General features: G+C 39.2%; 1 protein-coding gene across 1 annotated transcript in view; it reads right to left on the reverse strand.

Moving 5' to 3' along the window:
* PRKN (parkin RBR E3 ubiquitin protein ligase) overlaps positions 1 to 27,877 on the reverse strand; it is a 674,960-nt gene that overhangs the window by 5,490 nt on the left and 641,593 nt on the right. Inside the window, exon 10 of the mRNA XM_030945351.1 lies at positions 9,970 to 10,056. Coding sequence (XP_030801211.1) covers positions 9,970 to 10,056 — 87 coding nt within the window. The remainder of the gene's footprint in view (positions 1 to 9,969; positions 10,057 to 27,877) is intronic.

The raw sequence follows: 27,877 nt of genomic DNA on the forward strand, positions 1-27,877 counted from the left end.
CATACCATCCAGATCCATAAGCCTTCAGTGGTCATGTGCTTTATTTAGTGCTCCACAGCCAGTGATGGCAAGCACACATATTTATCTGCATTTTTTCTTCCAACAATAAAGAAGAGGTGTATGGCAATTCTTCATTACCAGTGTCTATTTAAGTCGTGTTCTTACATCCTAAACTAGCAAACCTAATCTCCTTGAAAATGCCCTAGGTCTGTCAAGCAGAGGGGTCTCTAACTTTGCTTGTTCTGCCTGGTCTTGGTTAGGAAGTTCAGAGATGCTTCAGGTGTGCATCACATGTCAGTTTGCTGAGGACCGGAGACTTGGATCACTTCTGATGCTCACTCAAGACAATATGCTCTAGTTCCCCAGTTAGTATGGAACATTTGTCCCAGCACTATGGAAAAGCTACTAGATTTCATCCATACCACTTTATCAATAATTTTTTTGATTCTCAACTGTGCTGCATATTATGACCAAGAATGAATACTCATAAATAACAGCAAGCTACAGAAAGAGCTGTTGCAAGCATTATCCAATATTCCCCCTTCAGTATTTCCTTAGGGTGGCAGGAGCAAAAGGTTGTCTTATTATCTCTGGGTCATCCTGAAGGACATAGACTTACTTCTGTTCCTATGCTGAGTCTTTTGGAAAAACTAACAGGGATAAAGAGACCACAGAGACTGCCGAGGACCATACAACAATACAAAACCATGTACATGGAATGCTTTCTTTGCAGTTAATCAATATCGTGCAGTACTGGAAAGAGATCTACAGGGACAGAAAGTATCTTGAAATAAAGTGTCCTTCTTAGAGCAGCATCTCATTCAGGTGATAGAGTACACATCGACCTGTCAGTAGAACTACACTGAAGCAAATGAAGAAGGTGTTTGCAGACAGCAACTAAGCAGTACCATCTAGGTTAAAAACATTCATGGCAAAGCTTCTTGTTCAAAATACTGGAAGTCTTAGATACATAATGTTAAATTTTTACATCCCCCAAATTATATACTGCCTTATGTTAGCACACTTCTTTAATGATCATGCTTATTTTGCCTGCTATAGACAACATCTCAAAACTGAAGACCCTTAATTCAGAATAGAATATGCAACTGTTAACCTTCTTTGTGCTTTGCTTTAAGTGGATGTTATTTCTGTTTTCCTGCTTGTTTGCCCTTGGTGCTTTGTCTCTCCCTGATAAACAAACTTGTCATGCATAACTTAAAAAAATGTATCCTAGTGAAGCTTTCTTTAAATCCAAAATACATTTGCTTTTGGTCAGAAATGCTTGGTTTTAAGAGAATTTTACTTGCAAAAATAAGCTTTTAATTTAGGGTAATAAAATATGTAAAATTATTTCACTTTATGTGAAATACAGAATTTTAAAAATATTTGGATGTGTTAAAACAGGAAGTATTAGTCATTTTATAACAAGAATGTGAGAAAAGCCATGTATACTTGAAAGCATTTGAAAGGAAGACAAAGAATAATTCATTGTGCATGAGCAATGTTCATCCCCCCATAATATTTAGGTTAACACAGCCCACTAGAGCTAGAGCTCTAAGCAAAAGCAGCCTCAGCTGTTGAAGGCTGATCTACAATGGATGGTGACAGTCCAACTTAAATTTATTGTGTCTTCCTGGCTTCAACAGGGCTGTTTTATGAACATGATCACATGAATTACCATACTGCCATGTTTATTGGTGCCTTTTACTGCAGGGGGTAAAAATAGCAAGTGTCTAGGGCACTAGATAGGCTAGAGGGTTTTGGAAGAAAATGGATTATTTGAGCCATTTAGAGTCAAAATCTCACAAAGAGAGGTGTGCATACCTATGGGACTATTGCTCTATTTTAGAGACAGATTTAGGCTAATTCAAAACACTAAAATGTGGTTATAGATAAGGAATAGAAAAGATATTCATTCAATGAGATTATGTTTCACACACAGGAAAAATAGAGGTGCCAGTACTACAGTGATCCCGTTAAATCCACATGAAGTAGCTTTGTGTGAGCCAATTTGTCTAGTGTGCCTAGGGAATTCTGACATAAAATGAAAGAGCTGCTTTGTGATGACAGCAACTAGTTAAAATCAAATTGATATACACGGGGTATTATATTGGATACAAGATGAAAGAATGCTCTGGTTTGGTGACACTGCACGTCAATGTTCTCACTCTGTGTGTTGCAGCCATTCATATAATGAATTAAATTCAGGTAGATGGTGAATATTGAATTCTCACTGATCTAAAGCAGAAAATCTCATCTAATACAGGTCATTCTTATATAACTGTTTTCCATGAGAAGAATAAAGAACGTGCCTTCTCTCGTAAGTGGCAACACTGCTGAAAATGACTGTCAGCTTAACCTCATAAACAAAAGCAGTCTGTCACATCTTTTTTACTTTATTGCTGCCCAAAATAGGAAAGCTAAAATTCTCTCTATATAGTTATCATCTATTTCTCATTAGACAGAAAGTTAAGACCTATTCTCAGATTTCCTCTGGTGCATCTTTATTTATAACACAGAGATTAATTTTACAGGACATTTTCCTGTTATAGTTATTTTTCTTGTTCCTTTAATTAGGCACCTATGGGTTGAAATGTCCTGAGCTTGACATTGTGAGTATACCAAATACTAAAACCCTGAGCCCCAGTTTGTTTAAGATATTTTAGAAATAAAGCTAGGTGTGCCGTTCCTTGTACAGTCACATTTTATTTAACTTTTAAAATTTACCTGATGGGGGAAAAACCCAAAAACCAATGGCCTAATAATAGATGTTTTGCATTTCAAACTGTGACTCAGGACTCATTGAAAGATATTATGTATGATGAATGTTTTCAGTAGCTTTTCCTTTCACTAAAATGCAGGGAAAATAATTAATGCTTTTTGTGGTTAGCATTTACTATTTACCGTTATCATTAGCTGCTTAGAGACCAGGCTTCACAACCCTACGTGCTTGCTGGAAATCTACAGCATGGGAGGTTAGCATGTGTCGTTCCACGATGGAGAAGGAAGCCCGGCAGGCAATACCTGTGCATTTCATACCCCCTACTGTCAACTCCGAGACCTGCACACAGGAGGTAATGGGAGGACAAGATGAGCTGGGAGCTTTTCCAGGAGCTACATTCCAACAGCCTTCAGCAGCATGCCAGGCGCTGTGACAGGCTTTCCTGGATGTGTGTGCACGAGCACATGAATGTGCCTTTATGTTTGCACCTGTGCAGCAAAAAACACATCTGGGAAGTGATGCTTTGGGTCTGCTGGGAGCCAGTTGTTCACCTGATACATCATGCCTGAGTCAGGTTTGAGCCCCAAAACTCTGGTTAGAGGGCAGCCAGGGCCCTAGAAGTGTGTGCTGATAAAAAGGGTCAGATTTGCCCTGACTCAGCTGAGGCACTGACCGCTCTGCTTTTGGTTAGGTCTGATGGGTTCCTGGGCTGACAGAAGTGCTGGATAAATTTTATACTGGCAGTTACAGAACAACAAAGCTATTGCCTGGATCCTATGTTAGCTACCTGAAGACTGTGAGGGCTGAGATCCAAACAAGGAACAGCTGAGGTTTGATTTGAAGGTGGTGGGTCTGGGAAGGGCTTTGGGATTTGGTGACAAAGGCCTCCAGCTTAGGGCCACAGCCAGGACAGGCAGTGTCCCATAGGTTAAGAACGGAGTTGAAGTCAAGTTTTACAGCACTAGCTATAAATTTACACTGGAAAAGACTGTAGATGGAGGTTTAACACATGTATCTTTATGCCTCAGTAAAAATGGTGTTGCTGTTTATTGTAAGAGACCACAGCCTTTGTGCTGGGCCAGCACCATGAGCCTCAGGACTCATCAGGCTTTATCTGAACTTGTCTTGGCATGCCTAGAGATTTGGTTTAGCCTGTGACAGCAGTTATTGAATGACCTGGTGAATATTCCCATGTTCTGCTTTTGTACAATTTTTTTATTATTGCATGGTTCAACAGTTAATGTATTTTTGTCACTAACAGGCAGGAATGACCATTATAGGTACTATCAGGCAGAACAAACTGTCTCTGATCCTACAATAAAATGCTGTGCAGACGAGTAATAGCATGGAATGATAGAAGAAGCCTTGAAAGCAGAGGCACGGGATGATATGGAAGGCCCCACCATTATAAACCACACTCAAGTGGTCATTTACCCAAATACCTTGAAGGATGGGTAAAAACAGTCTTGAGGACAACAAAGAGAACAAAGGCATAACTGACTTGGATGAAACACACCAACATTGGCTTGTGCGTCAGAGGAGTCTGCTAACAAACAAATAAGACTGACTCCAAGCAGATTATAGAATAAGAAGGAAAAAAATCCTTCAATATCAACATCATGCTCCTTCTGGTAAAGGATTCACTATACCAGCCCATTCCAGACTGCAGCTATTGAGCCTAGAACCCAAGGAAGCAGTGGAAGGTTAAAAATAACACTGGGGAAATGGGTGTTACCAAAAAGATTGCATATCCTTTCTTTTAACTATGATTTGAACTAGAAGTCCTAGTGTTATTGTAAATGGGCTAAAAATACTTCACTGATAAGCTAAGACTTTGATAAAACCAGCAATACATTTTTTGCTTTGCATATACAGTGAACATGGTCTGAAATGAACATGTTTAGCAGGTAATGATATTTTCAATGTAACAAAATGGCAGAAATTTACACCACTTAGTCTCTAACATGTGTGAGAAAAATGACTAAGAATTTTTAGCTGCATCAGCAGCTAAAGATGAATACTTAGAGACAGATTTTACTGGATTGCATGGATTGCAGGGCCAGACTTGCTAGAACAGACTCCTCCTCTGACTAGCTGGAATTAAGGCTTGGACTAAGACTAGGTATGTTCTGACAGGATTTTTAAGGAGTTTGCTAGGACAAAATAACCAGCAGCTTCTTGGAGAAAGTTTGTCCACAGAACCAACTCTAAAACATACTTTTTAATAATACATTTCATCCAGGTTGTGGTACTCCCCCCCCCCCAAACACTTACGACTCAGTGCCCCTTATTCTACTCACTTATTTATCTAGGCACCCCTTTTACATCAGTGTCATTGCTATTACAGTTTACCTTGCCAGTGTCTCATCAACAAGCCCAGCACCGAAACCATCCTGGGAGCTACTCTGAAAAAGTTCAAATCTAATATGTGGCCACATTTTATTGTCCACTTGTTAGTGAGCAAGAAGGTGCATTTCTTATCCTTGTAACAGGAAAACCATCTAGAAAGATTTTGTGCTAGGAAAGCTAGGCTAATAGTAAGGTGAGGACCTCCAGAGGAAGCTGGTTTATGGCTAGATTCCCCACCAGCACAGACTGTCTATGTGTTAGGTTAAAAGAGGCCAGGAAGCTTGGTTTTGTGGTGTACATTGCAGGGACTATGTGGTTATTTCTAAACCTAAATCTGGCTGGAGTCCCCTTTACCATGTCATTGATTCCATCATGCACACTGTGCCTTTTAATTCATCAAATATGATTTCTTCTGTCATCCCAAAGTTCAAACAGCTCCAGGAGGCTGCAATGGTTTTAAACCAAAGCTTCCCAACTGATATTGCCACAGATAAATTTTATTTTCCCTGAAATAATGTAATTTACACGCTAAGATGGGAAATAATCAGTCCTGCATCAGTAAGTAAATGTTTAAGATAAGCTTCCAATGGCCTATCTGGGCTAAAAGTAGGCATTTCAGCAGAAAGAGAACATTTTATCCTTCCCAATGGGCCATGCAATATCTGTGCACAGATCCGAAAGGTCAGGATACGCCAGTAGTTAAAGCTGGGCTGCTCTCTGCACGCTTGCTGCCGAGTTTGCCTTTTACCCCAAGCAGCAAGTAATGCCATTTAGTTTCCCTAGAGCTTCCAACTCCTTCATTTGGAATAGGCTTTCAGAGATGCACATGTGGCACCTACTTTATCCCTCCTATGTCCTCAGTCATGGTTGCCCTCTTCCTTCCTCCTGCCAATTTACCCCGTTGCCCCTTCCATCCTTCTCTGCCCTCCTTCATAGTCCCACCAGCTACACTCCCCTCACCCCCCTCTCTGTACCTCAGGCTTCCTCCTCCCTCCTTTTGACATGTGCTCAAGCACAGGCCCATTTCACCACCGCCATTTATATTTCCTGGACCCTCATAGCTGTGCCATGCCATTTCACAACTCTCTTCCTCTTTCTGGAGCTTTTGCACCATCTGACAGGTTACAGTCCCTCCAGTCAGCTCTTGGCTTTCACGGACACTCAAATTCTTCTACATCAGGCTCTGTCTTTGTTTCTGAGGTCTCTCTTTTTCCAAGTCTTCCCAAACTGGTGTCAGGCTCTGAGGGTACCATCAAACCTTGCTAATCCCTGCATCCTGTTCATGGATCGGGAACCCATGTCACTGCCTGGTGCACTGCAGCATGGCCTGTCTCGAGCTCCCCACATCCCTGCCCGGCCCAGTCATAGGCCACCTGTGGACCCACCTTCCACCATTTTGGCTCATCCCTGTCCTTAGGTCCTGCCCTGACACATGGAAAGTCCCCATGAAGCAGATGGTGTCACAGACATCCTTTTTATGTAAAATCCTTTAGGATTTTTCCTGCTGAAGCTGAGAAGTTTCAGCAACGAGACATAAACAATAGGTTATCTGCTGCTGTGGAATGCAACAGGTCCGTCTGGATTGGCCCAGCTTGGATGTTTATAGTTAATGGCCAATCAAGGACCGAGCTATCTCGGACAGAGTCTGAGAGAGCTGCTTTTGTTATCATTCTTTCTATTCTACTCTTAGCTTAGCTAGCTTCTGGAAACCTTTCCTTCTATTTCTTTTTAGTATAGCTATAATGTAATATATATATCGTAAAATAATAAATCAAGCCTTCTGAACATGGAGTCAACATTCTCGTCTCTTCCCTCAACCAAGAACCCTTGTGACCACTGTAACAAGATGGCCCTTGCAGTGCCCTGACACACCTCAGGAGAGCTGCATGGAACACCACCACAACTCTTCCTGCACTCCATGCTGCCATCCACTACTGGTCACCCAATTCCTCTGCAACAACTCTCCTTCTTGGTTTTTCTTTCACCTCTGTCACACTTCTCATGCTCCACCATGTTCACCTCTGTCACGCTGACTGAGGCCTGAACCTGTCCACAGTATTTCATATTGTTGAACATCAGACACCTGCAGGCATTTGCAGAAATGTGAAGGTAAGAGAAGGTCCTTTCACTACTACAGCTACTAGAGGCTAAAGCAAACCCTGCATTTTGCTTATTGGAACTATTCCCCTGAAACTGATTGTGCATCCTCCATGTCTTCTGGAGAGGAAGAGTTTAGTGGCAGTGTGTTTGTTTGACCCTTAAATTCGATTGGCAGAAGTTGTGGCAATAAAGATGTCTTGATAAAATAAATGATATGGAAAGGATCCAGACAGGAGTCAAATTGTATGAACTGGAGACAACCCTGGAAGTGTATTATTCCTACCTTGAAACAGACCACGGGAAAAAAAAAAAAAAACCCTTCTCATTGCCTCACCAAGCATTACAATCACAGCAAGTTAGGTCTGACACAGACCTATGCACCTGGCAGGTGATGCCAAATGAAAAACAGCCTGAAAGCACAGGTGGATAAATGTTTACACCGATTTCAGGGAGAGAGATGGGAACTGTCCCACGGATCCTGTTCTCCATCCATGCCCCCGGAATGGTCAGTGTGCCCGGCACGGGAGCCCTGTGCGCAGGGCGGCTCTGTGGGGATGCTGGGCGGTGAAAGCAGCATCTCAGCAGCCCCGGCGCTCGCCCGGCTTCTGCTGCCGCTCGGTTTGCTCGCCCGGCTGAGGAAAACGAGGGAAAACATTCCTTCAGTGGCACAGCACCGCCTCGTGGAGATGTTTCATTAGTGCCGCTCTCAGCTTAGGGGAAGAGACCTAAGTCAATTAGCTTCAGTTTAAACTGGAGTCTCAATGAATCCTGTGTAGTCTGTGGTCTTGTCTGTGCACGGGACCTGATTTGTATAGGTGCAAGAATTATTCTGGTACCATCATTTAGCCATTTAGCTATTCTGGAGCAGTTCCTTAAGAGTGCAGGACATTTTTCAGAAACAGCAAGAACATTCACATGACACTAGAACTGCAACAGTAGTCAACATTGCTAAGTTAACAGGTCTGATTGGGTGCAATTCATGTGCTGGGAGATTGAATCAGATGGGTGAACTGCTCCCATTGTTATAAGGAAAAACAATGGCAATATTCAAATATTTAAAATAAATGACTTCTTCCTATGGTATTCTGATTCTTCCTGGTATACATTTATCTCTGCCTTAGAAGATAAAAATTACATGAACTCTAGCTTTCACAGAGCCAACATTGTTGAATTCACTTTTTACATGCCATGACAACTTTCAGTACTCGAGGCAAAACTCCAAGCACAAGTAACTATATACTTTTATAGAATATATAGAGCTCCCTGTTCATGTTGAGATGTATTCAAGGTATAGCTCAGTTTAATTCAGGTAAGACATTGAGCCTTGGTCTCCTGCTTTACTAGGCTGTTGAATGCTTTAAGCATCTCTCAATGTCTCTGTTCAAGTTGCTTTGTTTTTTTGTATAAATGTGAATGGGAACCAGAAGACTGCACTAACACTATTGCAAATAAAATTACACTGTTCTTCATAGAGGGCAGCTGAGCTGCAAAATCTCCTTATTATATATACATATGGCTTCAAAAATGGGTTGCACAAACTCATGGAAAAAAAAAAACCCGCTGATAGCTACTAAACATAAAATACCACATGTACATCACAAATCACTAGAGGCTGCGAAAGTAGATGGATTTTGGGTCTGATACAATACACATGTTCCAGGTCAACAGAGGTAGATACCCTGACTGACTAGGAGGATACAGGCTGTTTTGTTCTGTCTCAGCTAGTGCTAATTCTTTTTATAAATTAGAAGATCTTCACTAGGAAAGGTTAAAGAGAAGAATCTCTACACAGGTCATGACCTAGTGCAAGGTCTGCAACGTATGGCATATGAACCATCTCGAGGTAGCACATGCCAAAGACTGCCTGTCAGTCTGTGTTCAGTGAGTCCCCAAAAGCCAGCCTCAGACAGAGCCTGCCTGCAGGCAGTCACAGGAGCTTGGCACACCTCCCTGAGAGCTGGCTGGATGGAAGCCCTCATCAGCACCTGCTCACAAACCTTTATCTGCCACATTGGACTGCGTGGAGGCTCAGGGTTTGAGTTTCTTCTTAGCATCAAATCTGCCAGATATCTGAATACCAGTTTTCTGCTTCCTAGGAGTACAGCTTGGGCATCAAGCTGTGAGATATTTAGGGGCTATATTTTCTGCTCTTTCACTCTCTCTCTCCCTCTTTTTTTTTTTTTTTTTTTTAAGTTGGAAAGACTGTGGTTTATATGATTTATTTATTTCAATGAAAACTTGAATCTCAAACAAAGACAAATGCTAGGAGAGAAAAACTATTTCCTCTCCAGGTGTATAGCTACAATAGCTACAAAATTATAGAGCAACCTAGAATAATTATCATCTAACAGCTTGCAGCCTAGACAATCTATTTTTTTATTTCTGTAAGCTAAAACATAAATTACCAATAGGCTGCATAGGCTGTATAAAAGCCCTGTTATTCGGCCCAAACCCACATGATTTCCTGACTGGTGCATTGAAAATAAACTGAAAGGCAGAAAGACTATACAAAGCCTTTCAAAAGTGTTCACATTGAATAGAGACAACCCTAGAAGCCCACTGGGAAGGCCCTTTCTTTACCAACTGATGGCAGAGCCCTGTGTGTTCCTGACAGAACTCAGCTACTCTATCAATCAAAGAGACTGAAATTCACCGCAAAGCCAATTCGGCAGCTCCGACGGCTGGAGTAATTCAGCATGAACATAATTGCTTCTACTTAGGATTATAATTAGGGCCCATTTGACAAATGTCACTCTGGCTGGGCCAGGGATAACGATCAGGAGTTGTGAGATCCATACCTTCTGGGCCGTGGCTCCTGGTGGGCTGAGGAGCGAGTTGCATTCCCCTTCATGGAATTCTTCTTTACATTCACGGCAGAACACGGACTGGGAAACAAACCAAAGCATGCCAGTCAAAAAAACACATTAGGGACATAGACAGCAGGTTACAATCATGAAGAATCATACAACAGTTGATCCCTTGTCCTCCTCTTCCCATTAAATTCTCCTAATTGTGCATCTTATTATACACTCTGATCATTAACACAACAATTTTGCTGTTATTGTGATACATTTCATCAGTGAAGTAACGCAAATGCCATTATTAAAAAATGAAATTTTGCAACATGGTTCATTTAGGGACATAAAGTCATACTAGATAGTTATGGGTGTACTTTTCCTCCTGTGAAATCTATTTATAGAAGAAGGGTGATAGCTGAAAAAAGCTGCTGTACAGGGTTTACTAATGGAAATAGTCTATTCATAGTTCTGAATCAAATGTCTTCTCTACAGAGAACTATTGCTGACTTTGCTAGGGGATGACCACTTTATAAAAGGCCTTATGAAATACCATTTTCTAGGAAATTATATCCTTGCCATAGACCTTTATAGGATGGTTTAAAAATCATAGAAAGAACACAATGATAGGTTACTTAATGCAGGGTTTAGGGATATACCTCTAGACCTTTATTGCATTTTAGCAGTTGTTCTGGTTTTATCCTCCTTAAATAACATTTTTTCTTTACATAAGTCTCCATTGAAAGTAATGTCTTTTGCACATAAGTGAAACAATTCTCCCTAGCTCAGTCTGCCTCTGCCACCTAAAGTGGTTCATATGTATCAGGTTTGATGCCTTTTCTAAACTCTAAAATGAAGATATCTGACTTGACATGTGTCAAATCTTTGACCCATCAATGCTGCATTAAATTCTGTGTCCTTGCAGGTAAAGTGAAAAGTCAATAATGTAGAATGGGTCTCTCTTATGCTGTTTTAAAGCTATGCTGTCTTGATACACCTCCAGACTCTGAAAGATCTCTCAGTAGTAAGCCACTCTGACTGGCATTATAAGCAAGACTTATAAAACAGCCTTGATTTTTAGATCTAGAGCTGCATTCACGTATAATGAATAAAGGATATCAGGAAGACATGACACTAGAACGTTTGTCTGCCAGTAATTCCAGCTTTTGTATTTTCATTTTGAACTATTTCAAGCTGTATTTTCACTTTTCCAAGAAGCACTGACAATCATATTTTATTGTCATGCTAAAGAAACTGCCCTTTATGAAAAGAAGCATAGTGCAAGTCCAAAAGGATTGATCCTGTTATTTAGAAGGGCAGGGAAATTTGGAGCAGTGGAGTGGAGTGAGTGTTCTAACTTCTAGAGATATCAAACCTAATCACTTGTTTGCTTTCGTGTCACTTCTCCCTCTATTAAATCAGTGATCTAAAATGTTTTGTTTTACTTCAACCAACACTGATTTGTTAATTCACTCGTGGTTGTTAGCAAACAGCTTCACAAAGGAGGCACTTTTTTGTGGGGTGTGTTGTATGGAAGGCTGCATTGTTGTAATAGAGCATCATTTAAATACAACAACGATTTGCAGGGCATTAGTGGTCAAAAGTTTCAGGTGTGTTAGCTCTTCTCAAATGGGTAGTGAGTTTCCATCTGGATACCTAAGGTCTTAAAGAGTTGTTATTCCTTAACATTTAAGGTTATGGCTGGGTTTAATTGAATTTCCTACTGTGTATCCTACTGTCTTTTTCTTTTGTGACTTTTATTTCCTTATGAGCACATCTGACTGACAACATTTGTCTGATAGTGTTTTGTATACACTTACTTTATCACTGCCTTATCACACAGTGCCTCAGCTTGCCTTCCTTACTCCAATCTCTCTTTTCCCATGCAAGCACAATTTTAAACCTTTCATAAACATTATAAAGGGAGAAATAATGAAGAAAGAGAAGAAATATAACCAGGGCATATATTTTGAAGAGACATTCTGGCTGGCTAGTTTATGTGGCATTGGTGTTTATTACAATAATAAAATTCATAAGCTCCTGCAGTACTATTTAAGACGTGAAATGCATTTTCTCATTATAGAGGCCATATTTTATCCTTGCCTTTGAAATAAATGATCCACAGTACCAATGTTACTGATGTTTTCCCCACAGGCCTATTGGAAACATTCATGAGTGTATAACTGGGCCTTTCACTAACAATTGTATATCCTGCAAGTAAGTCTGTGAGTGGGCCTGCCACATCCTTGTAATGAAACAAAGCCTGATTTTTTTTGTGAGACAGGATACTCCTTTCACATCCTATTAGGTAATGGATGAGATGTAGAATCAGTTCTGTGGCAAAGAAACACCCTGGAGGCTGATCAGTTTGTCAGAATAAATAGGCATCTCCCAACAGAAATGCATTAAGCACTCCCTTTTTATGGCAAAGCATGCATCATAAAGAAAAGGCATGTCACTTACAACAAAGAGCAGTTGGTGATAGTTTTTTTTATTTTTTACTTTCAGACATGAAAAATATGATAAATTTTCAGTAACAAAATACAGTTGCAGTAAGCAACTGCAAAAATGCTGTCAGTTAACTTGTATTTTATAGCTTCATTAATATTAATACAGTTACTTTGCCCTTGGAAAGGAAAGGATTTGATGTTCAGTCAGGATTTAATACTTTTGCATAAATTTAATATTAGTAAGTGTTTAAAATTACTATAAGTACTGTAATTACTAATAATAGTTACACTTTCTTTTCCTTCTTGTGCCAAAAAAAGACTGGCAGATTGCTGTGTTAATATAAACAGCAGATAAACTTTCTATGTCTTTACGCATTTATCACTTGCCTCTGTTACCCTTGAAAGATTCTTTGGTTGGAAAACAACCAACGCAAAGAATAAATCCCAAAGGTTCAAAGCTACCCCTGCATTAAAAAGAGGATTAGCAGGGAAATCCCCAAAGCACTTAAGGGATTTAGGCACTGGAAATTAATATAACCTGTGTGTGGGCTATTACAGGCTTTTGAATATCTGTAAAAATGTATGAGATAGACCCAAGCAGAAATCCTAAATCCAGTGACCTCAGAATAGGGGGTATTAAAAACCTCAACAGGGATTCAGATCCTGTTTTTAAAATCCTCCTATCGTTATGATTATTCAAACAAAAGGTAAAATCAGACCAAACTCCCAAACTCTGGTCACTTCTATAGAATTCAAATGCCACAGATGACGTCTGCAGTGATGCTGAATAAAAACTAGGGTGAAAAATGAAGCTTCAGTCTCAGTTACTCCTGACTGGGCCATTTATAGTGTTTTAAGTTTGGAAGTGGGAGCAGAATGCAGCTCTTTTTTTTTTTTTTTTTTTGAATGAAAGGAAAATGAGTTTGTCACTTGCACGCTATGCTGCTTGGTTTTTTAGAGATTTTGCCATTTCCTTTTCCGCAACATTTCAAAGATTTGCTTTGCCTTGGATTAAGCACCACAGCCCTCATTGTCTCCCTTGCCTACTGCAAATGCCTTTTCTTTGGTCTCTGATAATATCTCCCTATAGTGTTTATAAGTAATACCATTAAAATCATCTTGCTTCCAACTTCAATAAAATACCCCCATTCTCTGCACAAAGCTTCAAGTTTGAGCTCCCTTCTTTTATTTTAAAGTTACTCCTCAACTCAGATATTCCTTTTCTTTTTCACCCTTACCTCCTTCCATGTGTCTACACAGAAGAATGCAGGGAAGTTTGCAGTGAGGCAGTCATAGGCAAGGTTTAATCTGCAGCACTGCAGGTGCACTGCTAGGGACTTGCAAAACTCAAGCACATACCCAGATTTCTTACCAGCCTTCTGCAATCCATGTTGAAATCTGAACTATCCTTTCTTCCCTCCTGTAGTTATCACTCTTGGCTTTGTACTGAAGACAGACCACGCTTTGGCTGAGGTGTGCCTTCCAAAGCCAACATTCACATCCAGATTAAAGATATCAGATGAGGAAAGATGCACTCGTACTTCTAGTGCAGTGTTTCTTGGGTCTTCAAAATAACTTTTAAAATTTGTATCTAATGTCTACTTTGACTCTTCCTAGCTTCAGCTTCCAGCCACTGGTTTGCATCTCTCTGCTAAAATAGAGAGTCTTTCAGTATACCATACTTTCTTCCTGTGAAGGTGCTTAGGTACTGTAATTAGGATACCTCTGAAACTTTTTTAACCTAAACAGAGAGACTCCTAAGCTTTTCACTGGTTAAACCATTCCTCCTCCCTCTCTCCCCCAGCCCCAAATCATATTCATTGCACTTTTCTGAGGATTGTCTTGTTTTTGTCACTAGTTGTATTTGACTAATCTGTATCATTGCTGTGCTGCATCAGCAAAGTTTTTTTAATATACTTCTGAATCACTGTTAAGTATTGAATCATGACAGGTTTGATGACAGTCCCTGTCAAATGCTGCTAGCAATATCCTGCTTTGCATAGATTCTTCACAGGAAACACTGCTTTCTGTGATCTGCCAGTTCTTAAATCCTCACGACCAAAGCAAGATGAGGCATCCATACTGCATCGCCTGGCAGTGATGAGACAATGCTCCTGCTCAGACCCCAACCATATCAGTTGGAACCGAGCCCACTAAAAGCTCTTATTGATATAATCTGGTGATGAATTCCTTATCAGAATATTCTCTAGTCTGAAGTCTTATAAAAAGACTTGAAGAAATTGATTTTGTTCAATTACTTTTTCTTATCAAACCTGTAACTTCATCATAGAATGAAATCAGTTTCCTCTGTTATGACCTGTTGTCAGTGAGAATATATTGACTTGTAAAATCTTAAAAAGATCACTTCTTCTACCTTTTCTCTTTTCATCATCCCTCGTTCAGTGGTGGCTGTCTGGACCCTCCACTGATAAGAATTGTGAAAATTAAAAGCTACTGAATGCAGGCAGGATCAACATCTTCATCAGCACTGGAGCAAAACTAATATGCAAGCAATGCAAAGATTCTTAAAAACCATAACTATATGAACAAAGGAAACCAACACAGAACTCCTTTCATTTTTTCTCCTTTTCATTTAAAATACAACAAAAGTGCTTACAACTTATACCTTCTTTCTCAGTAAAACAAGTACATCAAGAAATCAACCTTCAACGCATCTACTTCACTCTTTCTTCTAAAATCAAGCTTGAAACCAAACCAAAAGAGTGCTACGTTATAATTCATGCTAGGGCTGAAATAAACCACAGTGGACAAGTGTTAATTCTATTATTTATTGGGCTGCCAGAAAATGCACTTTAAGTGCTCTTGTAATGTGAGAAGGCTAAGTATAGTCTAAAGAGAATCCCAGAGAAGTCATGCATAATCTAAGACACATATGGAACTAAATAGACATTTTTATGTCTTCAAAACCAGTTTGGTTATGTATTACACATCAAAGCAAAATAAGCATTCTAAAATACTTGCACAGCTTTGATCACTGCAGCATCAGAACATCTTGGAACTGTAAGAAAACCTCCTTCATTGCATGCCAGTGAAGCAACAGAGGACTGCTATTACTGTTTTAGTGACTGAAGCCCGATTTGTAGAAAACCTGGACCACAGATCCCTAAAATCTGAGGATATTAATTCAGTTGATATGTGTACCTAAATGCCTCTGAGGATCCACACTAAAGGTACTTGTCCAAGATCACATAGAAACACATAAAGAAGATTTCCAGTTTTTAGACATTGGACTTCCCCAATAGCCATCTCAGATCATTCCTCTAAAGAACCACATTCTGGTTTCATAAGGTCAAAACTTTGCCTAACAGAGGTAATCAGGGAAGTATTTCCATGTTTCCCCCCACCTCTTTTGTAAATGAAAATATAATGGAGGAGTGTAACTATGTAGTCACCAATCACACAGAATATCCTGAGTTCCAATCATCAAATAGTTATATGGTATAGAAAAAAAATGTATAGTTGTTTGCTCTTTATCAGAATAACAGGATTTTTTTAAACCAGACTTTTTAAACCTGAAGAATGTTTTATTAAATAGTAGTACGAACAAAACACTGGATAGGTAAAAATTAATTATTTTCACTGGACAACATCAACATCTGGTTAAAAAACTTCCTTGAAAATGTAAAATATTATAGGGCACCAAGTTTCAATTCTAAATGAGCTTTTGTACACAAACTATAGGCTGCTGACTGGAGCAAACATTTTTACTGAAAATATGAGAATGCCTTATGGGAAATCAAACCAATCAGGAAGTGCCAAACAGAATGACCCAAGCTGTCTCTCTGTAGTGTTCCCATTTAGAAAAATATGGTTTCCAAATGCACTTTCCAAAGTAAAAATGATGTTATAGGGATCGAGAAGTACACACAGAATTTTTTTCTTATAGAAAAGCCCATAAACCCCAGATTTCAAAGAATATGATTTTACCATGCTGCATGACTTTCAAGTAAGACAGGACTTGGATCTTGGTGACAGTTCAGACCTCCATAAACACACACTGAGTATTTTTCACTCTGAAACGATGAACTTTGTTATTTATTTCCACCCAAAGTCAATTAAAACCACCCCCTGCCCTCTGTGAAGGTCACAGTCCTTGTCATGCTGCTGCTGTGAACCAGACATCTCAGGTATTGGATTGACTTTGCCTCTGGCACTTTGTTATATCCAGAACCAAGTGTGAGACCATCATCCACACACCCTTGTCTTTTGATATTTCTTGTCCTTACAGCAGGAAACTTTAAAAGCAGAGTATTTACCATCTGGAGAAGCTATGCTTACTCAGAATTTGTGGCTTTGCCAATTGCCAGTTACAGAAAAACCTGCAAATACTACAATGAAGATAAATGCTACAGTACAAAAAGCATTCATTTTTAATGACACCAGTTTTATCAGATATGAGGCAATTGCAAAGCATAGTAGTACTTGCAGAGCAATTTTGGTCTTTTTCCTTATAATAAAGTACATACATTTACTATGCATATTTCAGCTAAAATCAAACTTTTGTGAGAGGCATGACAATCTGTCAAAACATGGTTTCAAAAATACAGCTGCATTCTCTGAGCAGCTTTTGCAATCTAAGGGCAATTTGCCATCAATACTATGAGAGGCAATTTTCTATAAACATAAAAAGCTTTAAGCATAGGACTGCATCAAGATTTAAATGTTTTCCTTTTGAATCTGGAAGTAAAAATCTCCTTTCTGACTCCTGCAAAACAACCCATGGGCTCATTTCCTAAGATCTAGCTGATGGCATTTACATCTGACGTCTCTTCAGTGAGTGCTGGCGAGTTTGTGCCTACAGCCAAACATTCTGTCCTGGAGCTTGCCTTATATCAGGCACCATTAATCTAAAAGGTGGGCTGGTTAAACTGACAGCATGAGCTCAAAAAACCTGTCCCAGACCTCCCCAAGCCTGATTTGCTGATTAATGCAGATTGGCAATCTTATTTCTGCTTCTCAGCCCCCTTCCTTTGTTGCCTTATATTCTAAGCACTGCAAAGGATAGAAGAGAAGAAAAAAGCAGGGTCAGATCCAGGTACTTCTCTCAGAAGAGACTTCAAGCCTCTGTGGGAGAAGAGAGAATGCTCTTTCGAGATTTCTCTACCCATAACTACACACAAGGATATTACACAATCTTTTTCTTAGCATGTTGGCTAGGATGTAGGACTTATTAGCCCATCTCAGAAAATAAGAAAAAGTGTATAAAGCAGAGTTAGTAACAAGATTATGTGGTATACTGAAAGTGTGAAAAACTGTTGGTTGTGCACATAAGAGAGTCACATCTTGTTATCACTGAACAAACTACCTGATAGCTCACTACCCAAGCAGACACGAGTTCAAACACTGCACAATTTTCAAAGCAGACCATGGCTTTGGTTGTTGAAACAGGCATAGATGGCCCTGGCAGAGGTGCACAGATTTAACAGAACAATATTGTGCCCTGAAGCACTAGGATGGGATGACCAGTGAGGTGCCAACCAAACTACTGCTGGAAAAGGAAGCCAAACAAGCTTAAACCAAGCAAGCAGCTGCCTGGAGCAGCAGGCTGCTAAACCCTGCAAGGCATTTGTGTCCCTGTTACTTACCTGAGCCAGAGCTGTGGACAGCAGAGAGAGCAAGGCTTCTAGCTTGTCAGGCTACAGGGACTCTGACAAGACCTTAGATGTTAAACATTACTACTTTGAGGAGCTCTTCGTAGCCCCAGAAACAGCTGCGGCCATGGAGTCTGACCCCTCCTTCAGGACCAGCTGTCACAGCTACTCATCCTCCTCTGCTCTTAATTCCTTTGTACCTGCTTCTCCTCTCTGCCTTCTCATTTCTGTGCAGCAGTAGCCTAGACTCTTTCTTTCTTCAGGTGGAAAACCTGAGTTTTCCTTGCAGGTTGCACTGCTGAGAAGCTTTGGGATAGCCCTGCTGGAAGTCTCACGGCCATTCCAGTAATCTGTAGCTAATGCAGCTGTAGCATGTTTGGGACCTGGATTACTCTCTCCATGTGGTGCTGTGTTATGCTGGGTGGAGGTTGCAGCACTGCTTGGGATGCAGAACTGCAGACATCCCTTACTTCCTTCTGCAGTACAGACATGACAAAGGAATTTAATTAAGTATTAGGTTCTTTCTGGTCCCACTGGAGAGAAAAAACACTGGTGTATTGACTTAAATCTGTTCCCATTTAAGTAACTTTAGTAAGTAGCAGAGACGCCTAATCACATCTATCTAGTGTATAATGTTTAGCAATTTCATGCCTGGATGACTAATAAAATGCAAAGTGGATGCAGGTTAATGTAAGATTTCTACAAATTATTTCCATAATAAATTACAAAGTATTTATATGAGGAAACACTGAAAAAACCCAGTATTATTGCCACCTTATAATTTAATGGAAAGTCTTAGAAAGTAGATGCAAGGGATAAGGAGATTAGTAATTAGTAATTTATGAATAAGAGGAACACTTTTAAAGTAGTTGGAGAAGTAAAATGTAAAACAGGGATTTTTAAAAGGCTTTTTCTAATCTAGTGCCTATAATTCCCTATTTTATATCATAAAAGAATGCACCATTCCACTTAAAACTTATAAAAAGGAAAAAGAAAAGTAAAAATAGGAACAAAACCTTAGCTATGTAATATATATAGGCACACATTAAAACACAAACTCTGTGCCTCTCCCACTTGTGATGGTAGAAATCCTCTCTCACTTAGTGGAACAATACCCCAGATCAGATAAAGTCAGAGCATGAGTCACATTGTAAAGAAAATAAAACTAGAGTGTATGTTGTCATCACTCAAATGGATACAAAGAAGTAGTGAAATTTTACATGGAAGAAAGCATTATTTTTAGGAACTGGGATGTAAAGAGGGAAAATGACAGTTTTCTTGAGATGCCTTCAGAAAGGGTGAGACAATGCATTCGATAACAAGTATAACTGAGCGACTATTTTTTCCCACAGAACATGCAACACTATAACTGTGATGTAAAAACTTGATTTTTTTTTCAACAAAGTGGTTGAATGCTACATTAAAATATCACTTCTCCCAGGTTTGAAAAAGATGTTTTGTTGCTGAATGCATATATCAGTTCATAAGCAATGTCATGAGGAATGAATTTTACTGCCTGCGGCTTTAGCTTCTGCTTTAGCAGCTTTAGAGTTCTATTAATATGCCCTTAAAAAGTACAACAAACCTATTTCCATATGATAATACTGCTGCTCTGCATGCATGCCCTGGGCATTTGAGCATCTAGCTGCACATTTATATGTGCAAACAGACCTGGAAATCTGACGGGTTCATTAATGCCGTTCTTGGAATGAACTACTGAACATGCAGGCTGGGAAGCTGATGAGAGCTAGGCAATTACCCAGTGCTTAATTCACACCGAATTGCAATAGAAATCTGAACACTCCTTTCCTTGAATGTTTTTTAAAATATCCCTAACAGGATGAAGGCATCGCACATACAACCTTTTGTTCTGTGCCATTCACACTGTGTTCTTGTAACAATGTGCAAGATGTACATTTTGTTCATCTCTCAGTTGCCTGAATTCATCTACATTAAAAAAGCCCACCCAGCAATATTGAAAACTTCCCGAAGATGGCAGCAGTGACACAGGAATCGACACAAGCTGGCTTGACTAAGCTTTTGCAGTTGAAAAAGATTCTTAAAAAATCATAGTCAACAGCTATGATCCAGTCCAGGGTTACTAACAGCTGATACATGCAAAACCAGTCCTGACAAGACAGTCTCATAAAGAAGAAATGGTATTCAGATGCACTGAAACACATAAAAGGAGCAAGGGGTGCTCCTTGTTTCAAGGGCATTGCATCTTCTCTCGAATTTGGTAAGAGCTGAAGCTCTGTATAAAGAACACCCTTCTGAATATGACCATTGAGCAAATAAAATAGCATAAATAATGTATCTGGGATAACTATGGTGCTGTTTTAAGTGTTTTATTGGGTTCATGCTATCTCCTATTTGTAGCACTTGCCTTTTAGAACTGTAAACACACATCTAGTTTATGTACTAGGGTGAGCATAAAATAAGGAACAGATTTGTGTGTCTCTGTTCTCAGGAAATGCCTAGCTTCTGAACAAGGATCCAGCGAATGTGCCTTCCCTCTTAGTGACCAGATTAAGGGCATTAGGATTTCTCTGAGAGAAATTCTCTTTGTTTGTTTGTTTGTTTGGTTTCTTTTGAGGGGGGTGGGGGAAAGAATGACCTCAAGTCTTTATTCTACTTCTAATTTATGTTTGACTTATGAAGAAGTGAATCTTTTAAAATTAGGGCATAATCTACAATCATCAAACCCAATCCATGTGCTTGCCAAAGACCAGTGCTGCTCAGTTCAATAGCTGCTTCTTTCAAATTCTGAGTGTGAATAGTACTTTATTGGAAATACTAAAAAAACCCACAAAAGCAAACCAACCAACCAACCAACAAAAAACCCCCAAACCAAACCAAAACCAACAACAAAAACCAAAAAGTCAATCAAAAAAACCAAACCAAAAAACCGTTGCACGAAAGGATTCTAATTGGAGGTGTCTCTAAGTCTGAATATTGACACCGAAAAACACTGAGAAACTTTGGATAAATTTCAAAGACAGATGAAGACTTGGTGTTAAGCCTCAGTCTAAAATTAGATGTAGACAGACCTTGGAACTCCACCAACTCCAAGCTCTGAAGGATGGATTTAGACCAAGGATCTACAATTTCAATTACCCTGAAAGGGGAATAAACTAAAATAAATATTGTTTAGAAGTGAGAAAGAAGTTGCAAGTATTTTTTAAAACCATCATATTTGGTTCTTCTGAATGGAGGATCATCTTTGTGAAATGTTCTATAAGCACTACTGGAGAAAGCATTGGAATAATGACGAAAATAGCATGCTCCATCCTTCATGGAACAAAAGCAGATGCTTCCTGAGAAAAAAGGCCTAATCAAAAAACAATGATAGCTGGACTGGTTTATGCCAGGAATACCCTGTCACGATGCAGAGCTCTCATTAAGGATACCTCAATTTCTGTACCTTCTTTTTAATGCATAGCTTAGCTGTGTGGTTTCAAGTTCTTTTCTTTTGAAACAAGAATGTTTTTTCAAACTTACAGAATCTGTGCTAATTGTATTCACAATGTACATACCAAGTCAATAATGTGACTTCTTGTCTGACCTTTCAAACTAATCCTTTTCTGGTTTGTTGATCTTAGACATTGCTGTAAAGTAATTATACAAACTACCAAAAAATGATCCCTGAAATGTGAGCCCTGAGCATTGCCTGGTTTACACGAAATACAGTTTGGCACTTGTCTCAGCACTGTTTTGAAGAACCACACAATAAACACTTTATTGCAAAAGCAACTCCATTCAGATTCTGAATACATATACATGCATATAAAACCCACAAATATTGTCCTGTATCAGCCTATACTGACAGGTTGCAAGATCCCTGACTACAAAAAATATGCTCCAAAAACATTTCATGTTTATCAAGATAATTTTACCACTCAGCAATTTTCTTACTTTTCTTTGGATTTCTGACATCTACAAATCACCCAAGAAGCACTACATTTCTCTAGCTGTCTGGGAGGCAGCACAGCAAGGCACAAGCAATCTAGAAGGTTTCTGGAGTGCATTGATGACAACTCCTTGACACAAAGGATGGAGGAGCCAGCAAGGGGCCATGGTCTGCTGTACTTTCATCAAGGAAGAATGAGGTGCATATGTGAAGACTGGAGGCAGCCTAGGCTGCAGCAACCCTGAATTGATGGAATTTGGAATGTTGAGAGGAAGGAACAAGGCAAAAAGCAGGACCATAAATCTGGACTCAGGAGAACCTACTATGGCCTATTTAGGGCCAAAGAGTGCCATGGTGGCCAGCCCTGGAGAAAACAAGGGTCATGGACAGCGGCTGATGTTTGAGGATCACCTCCTCCTGCTCAACAGTGATCGATCCTGAGCATCAGGAAGTCAGCTAAAAATAGTAAGAGACCCACTTGATGAATAAGAAGCTCCTGACAAAATTCTGACATAAAAATGAAGCATGCAATAGGTTGGAGCAAGGATCCAGAAGAACTATAAAGACACGATTCAAATGTGGGCTTAGAAAAGCCAAAATCCACCTGCACTTAAATCTGGTAAGGGACACAAAGGGCATCAAGGATTTCTGCAAGTACCTCAGCAACAAAAGGAAGACCAAGGAAAGTGTGGGCCTGCTGATGAATTGGGCATGGAATTTGGTGAGAAAGTACATGGAAAAAGCCAGTGCAGTCCTAGGACCCACAAGTAGTATATTTCACTGCTACTAAACATATGATATGCAATTACACTCTGGATGGCACAACAAATAACACTAAACCAAAGTGCAGATCTTCACCCTTTCCTCAGCACAGTCAGAAAAGCAGATGCAATCCTTAAATCCCAAGGAAATGCGTATCTGCATGTGTGTGAGTACAGAAGGATGACTCCAACCTGGAACTTCTGAATAACATGGGAGTACACCAGAGCTCTGTATAAAAACAGTTTATGATCGACGAAAAAAATATGCATGAAACAGTCTTGGTTCAAAATATCCACTGCAAGAAGACAAATCTAATATAATGCATTCGAATACCAGCTGGAACAGAACAAATTGCCTGAAATCTAGGAAAGCATGAACCAGGCCCTCCAAGTACCTGTAGGACATCCCTGTGCCCACTAATAGGTCTTGTTCTCAGAACTCTGAACTGGTATTTTTTTTAGTTTCTGGAATTAGTGACCGCAATGCAAATTATCTAGGCCTTTAGAATAAGCACGCATGGCTGAAGAATTCCTCATTCATGTAGTGCTTCTAAGAAATCAATGTGATAGGGCTTATTGTTTGTTTTTAATAAGAAAAGGAGTTCAAGAATTCATCTTATGTGATAATTAGATTGTGGTCTGATGATCTGATTATATGTGAAATTTCTTGCTATCATGGCCAGTCCTTGGGCTTATGCAAATGGGCATGACTCAATTTTTTCCAGTGGAGCTACATTAATTTACAGCTGCTCAGGATCAGAGCCTACCTGCCTGTTTCTGACACCTAGGATATGAATTCATATGGCTGTATGGCATCAAGATTCTCTAGTCAAGCCCAGGACATACCTAAATATTTCTCATTTGAGATATTCTGCTGCAGTAATGCACCTCCTCCTGGGCTCTCCCCCTCTCACTACTCTTCTTCTTCATTCCATCTAAAGTCACTTTTTCCTTCCATTTCTCTAGCTACATTTATATCTTGGCTCTCTTAATTTTGTTCCTGAAACAAAATTCAAGCTATTCCCTATCTTTTTTTTTTCCCCAAGCTTTTAAAAACCTTTTGTCTTAAAGCTATTGAAAGAGCTCATTTTATTTTTTTTCCTTCCCTTTCTCCCAGTACATTAATTTTCCTTTTGTTAATACCTGGAAGCATTACTCTTCTCACACTGCTTCTGAAGATAGAAAGGACCTTATAATTGCTGCTAGAACTCCATAGAAGCAATAATACAACTATAACAATGCTAACAATACCACTATACCAACAACAAAGAACAATACCACTGTCAAACACAAGGTGTATCATCCTTTCCTCTCATCCCCTTCCCTGCTCTCAAAAGACTTGGAAGTAGCCACACCTGGAAGCCTTCCAGCCATGAAGGCACAAGACTCTGGTGGATTCATGTGATAGGAAGAAAAAGGAATGTGTTTGGAGACACTCACACTTTCTACCTCCCCAGGTACATCCTTCAGGCATTCTATGCAAATGAGCCAATGGTAATTAGGGTAGCATGAGCCAAATTCTGTATTCACGACCCACATAGAAAGCAGATAATTAATCAAGGGGGAAAAAAGGAAGAATATTTTTAAAATATATTATTCAGATATAACTGATCCTTAGAAAATTATTAATGTGTGTCTAATCCCCACTACTTAAGCGTACATGTGGTTCTATTCTGTTGCTAATCATGGTATTTTGGGTCTTTTTGGGGGGGTTATTTTTGCACAAATCAAAGGAAAAAGTAACATACCCCTGGGTCTCTCATAAACAGAAATGTATCATTATCCTTGAAATAATTATAATCTGGGGGGAAACTGTAGTAATTTTTTTACCTTTTCCCCTCAATATTCAAATTACGTTGCTATTGGGAGTTTAATGCAAAGACAGGAGAAAATAGCCACAATTTTAGTGTATGACTCCACTGTATTTATATTCTTTGGCTTCAAAGATAACCTACCAGCTCAGACAGAAAACAAAAAAAAGTTACTTCTGCAAATTGTCTTAAAAGCACTCAACAACAATGACCCCAAACCACTACAGCTCTCAGTTGTCTTACTGCTGTATTTGGGGGCTATTACTGTAGCTTGTTGATAAATAAGGATCAATAAGCAAACTTTGCTTGGAGTCTTCTGATGTCTTATCTTTGTGTAATACATTTACTTCAAATGTGTGCCACAATCTCTGATTCCAATCTCATTTTTGGATACATAGGAGGTTGGAATTTTTCTATAAGCAGCAAATCAAAAAGAGGCAAAGCATGCCTGCTTGTACTGAAGTGGCAAAATCACATTTGTCAAGTAGAGATGGACTTTAATTTGCTCTTGTAAGTTGTGATATCTGTTATTTTCCCACTGGAGAATCAAGTGTGCATCATTTTTCTCAGTTGCTTTATGAGAAAATTGTAGTTCATGAGAACCTGGGAAGTATTAACAGAAAAAGGATGCAATTTGACTTACAGTTCAAATTATCTCTATTTTCCATTAACAGACAGTGCTACACTTTTAAATTAAAAATGGTCCAAAGCTACAAAATTCAGGGTTTGTATCAACATTTTGTTCAGTCTCATGTTTGAGGAACAAGTTGGAAATTAACCCCACACTTAGGTTCAGCTCATTTTATACAGCCTCTGCTTGTGGACTCTAGCTTTTGAGGAGCCAGTGTCCACTTTCGGGAGTTTGTTAAATGCTCATCACTTGTTAAGATAGGATTCAAAAGTCAGAATTAACAACTATTTGCTGTAGCCTGTCCACCATCCTGGATGCTTGAACCATCTACCTGTCTGCTCAGTACACACACACTCCAGCAGAATTACATGACAGCACCTCTTCTTGATGAGACACATACAAGCTTCCAAGGGGAAACAACTTTACCAGATGCAAACCCATGGTTTTCTGTATTTATAGTATGTATATACCACCAAAACTATTAATATGAGAATACATCAAAAAAGAGGAATTTTAAATCAAGGAATAATGCACAAATTTGCTATCTTTCGAAAAGCCTTCCTCTAAAGAAAAGGAATTTCGTTGATTTTTGACAGATGCCACTGCTGCTGTGGGATCCAATAAGATGTTTTGTCTTGCATAATGAGTGCTAAAGATATATGCACATGGCATTACACAAGGAATTAAGATGTATAATTGCATAATGGCTGCTAGGGATGCATACACATGGAATTACACAAGGAATTAAGATGCATAATTCTTAATGAGAGCGATGTCTAATGCCTGAGAGTAGCAGGCTAGACATTAGGTTCCCATTAAGAATAGGCCTAATTTAAAGTATTTGAATAGTCTCACTCAAATTGATCTCAAGTATAAGCGGATGTTTAAGCAAATTTTTTCATTAGGTCTTTACTCCTAATGCACAGCACATTTATTTCATTCAGATTTTCTAAGAGCTTGTATTAGAAATATATAAAGCCAAGCAACTAAAATACATTATTACCTATATGAAGCCTTCCCAATACACAATTTTTTACACCTGAAAACTGATGAATCAACCTACAGCAAGTCTTTGCAAATCTTGTTTTATTCATGCCTTCTCTACTGAATTTCTCTCTTAAACAAGAAAATACTTGGACATATCGGCAGTGCTCTTGGTGTTCCTGTTGGGCCATCTCAGCTCACTTGCACCTCTGCACTCAAAATGTGCCCACACTCATAGGGGTTTTGAAGGGAAACGAGTGCTATGCTTATCCCTTTCTTGCCTTTGGTGCGAGTGCCTCCCCACTGTGCACAGCCGAGGCAGGATGCATGCACATCTCAGCACTGAACTGTACACAGTGGGAGAGCCACAAACACAGGGCAGTTAAGACTGTTAAGACCTGTAAGGACAGTATCCCTGTCCATCAGCCACATAAACTGTAAGGCTTGGCAGGACGTGTGCTACTCTGAGATAACACCTGCCTTGTGGGTGTGCGGAGCGTGAGGCCGAGGCAAATGCTTTTAGTGACCTGCCAGTGTTATCTTGCAGCAACATACATACCTTAGGATATCCTACGAAATTATAAAATAGCCCCAAACTCACAGAAAATTATTATTTTTTAAAATTCAACAACCAAACAAAAGAAATGAGGTGTGTAATAATTAAATGGCCAGTAAAGAGCAAATAGCTCATGAAATGTTTCATTTCTGGACTGCTGAGGAGAACAATAGACAGGGACACAGGTGAATGAAATAAAATGTCATGTACATTCTACATGCTATTCAAGTAAAGCAATTTCCCTGAAAGGTCCTGCATTAAAACAAGAATGAAATAGTGGAAGAGATAGTTTGGAAAGATTTTTTTCTTTTTTTCATGCACCTTAATATTTCTCAAGACATGCTTCTGTTTATAATTCTGATTGGCATTTGAAATGCCGTAGTTACTCTACTGGATCATACCACAGCCCCATATAGATAAATTTTGCAGCCTGCAATTTAATTAATATATCTATATCTATCTATATATATCTGTAACTAGAATAATTCAGTGTTTCCAATTAAACAATATTCAAGTTTTCTAGAAATATGGAATCTTTTTCTAAAGCATTCTTACAAACCAATAACCATCAACACTCATTTATCAAACAACAGAAAGTAATGCATGAATTTGCTCGGCAATCTTGCAACCATACATGATGTTTTAGCAAGAATTAGGTTATATTCTGAATTTACAGTGTTTTGTCATTTGCACTTAAGGAAAAAAAAAAGCCAGTTCAGCTATATGGGATTATATATATTAAGAGATACTAAACCAGCAAATTCCAGTTCCCTCTTGCAGAAACCTTTCAATATTGACATCAGCAAAGTTTCTGAATTTTACTCTTTGAAAACAGAAAAAGCTTTCTAATTTTGTTGGACATTCAATTACAGATAAGATAGATGGGAAACTTGTCCAGACCATCACAAAGAACAACCAGTACTTGTCCTCTCTGTCCTGTGAGTACATATTGTTCTTGTCTGGCATAACAGTCCAAATATTGATTGCAAATCAGCTTTTAAAAATATCTCAGCAGAAGACTTGTCTTACTGTCCTCTGGAAGCCGTGGGTTCCACACTAGTGAAGTGCTTCACATTCAGAAGAGTGAGTTTCTCTTGTGGTTTTTTTTTTCCTGTGAATAATTGTTGTATAAAACCCATATGCAGGACTAAAATACAGCTTTGATAGAAAAGTGGATGAATGAACAAATACCTCAA

This window comes from Camarhynchus parvulus, chromosome 3, assembly GCF_901933205.1.
Source record: "Camarhynchus parvulus chromosome 3, STF_HiC, whole genome shotgun sequence".
Taxonomy (NCBI): Eukaryota; Metazoa; Chordata; class Aves; order Passeriformes; family Thraupidae; genus Camarhynchus; species Camarhynchus parvulus.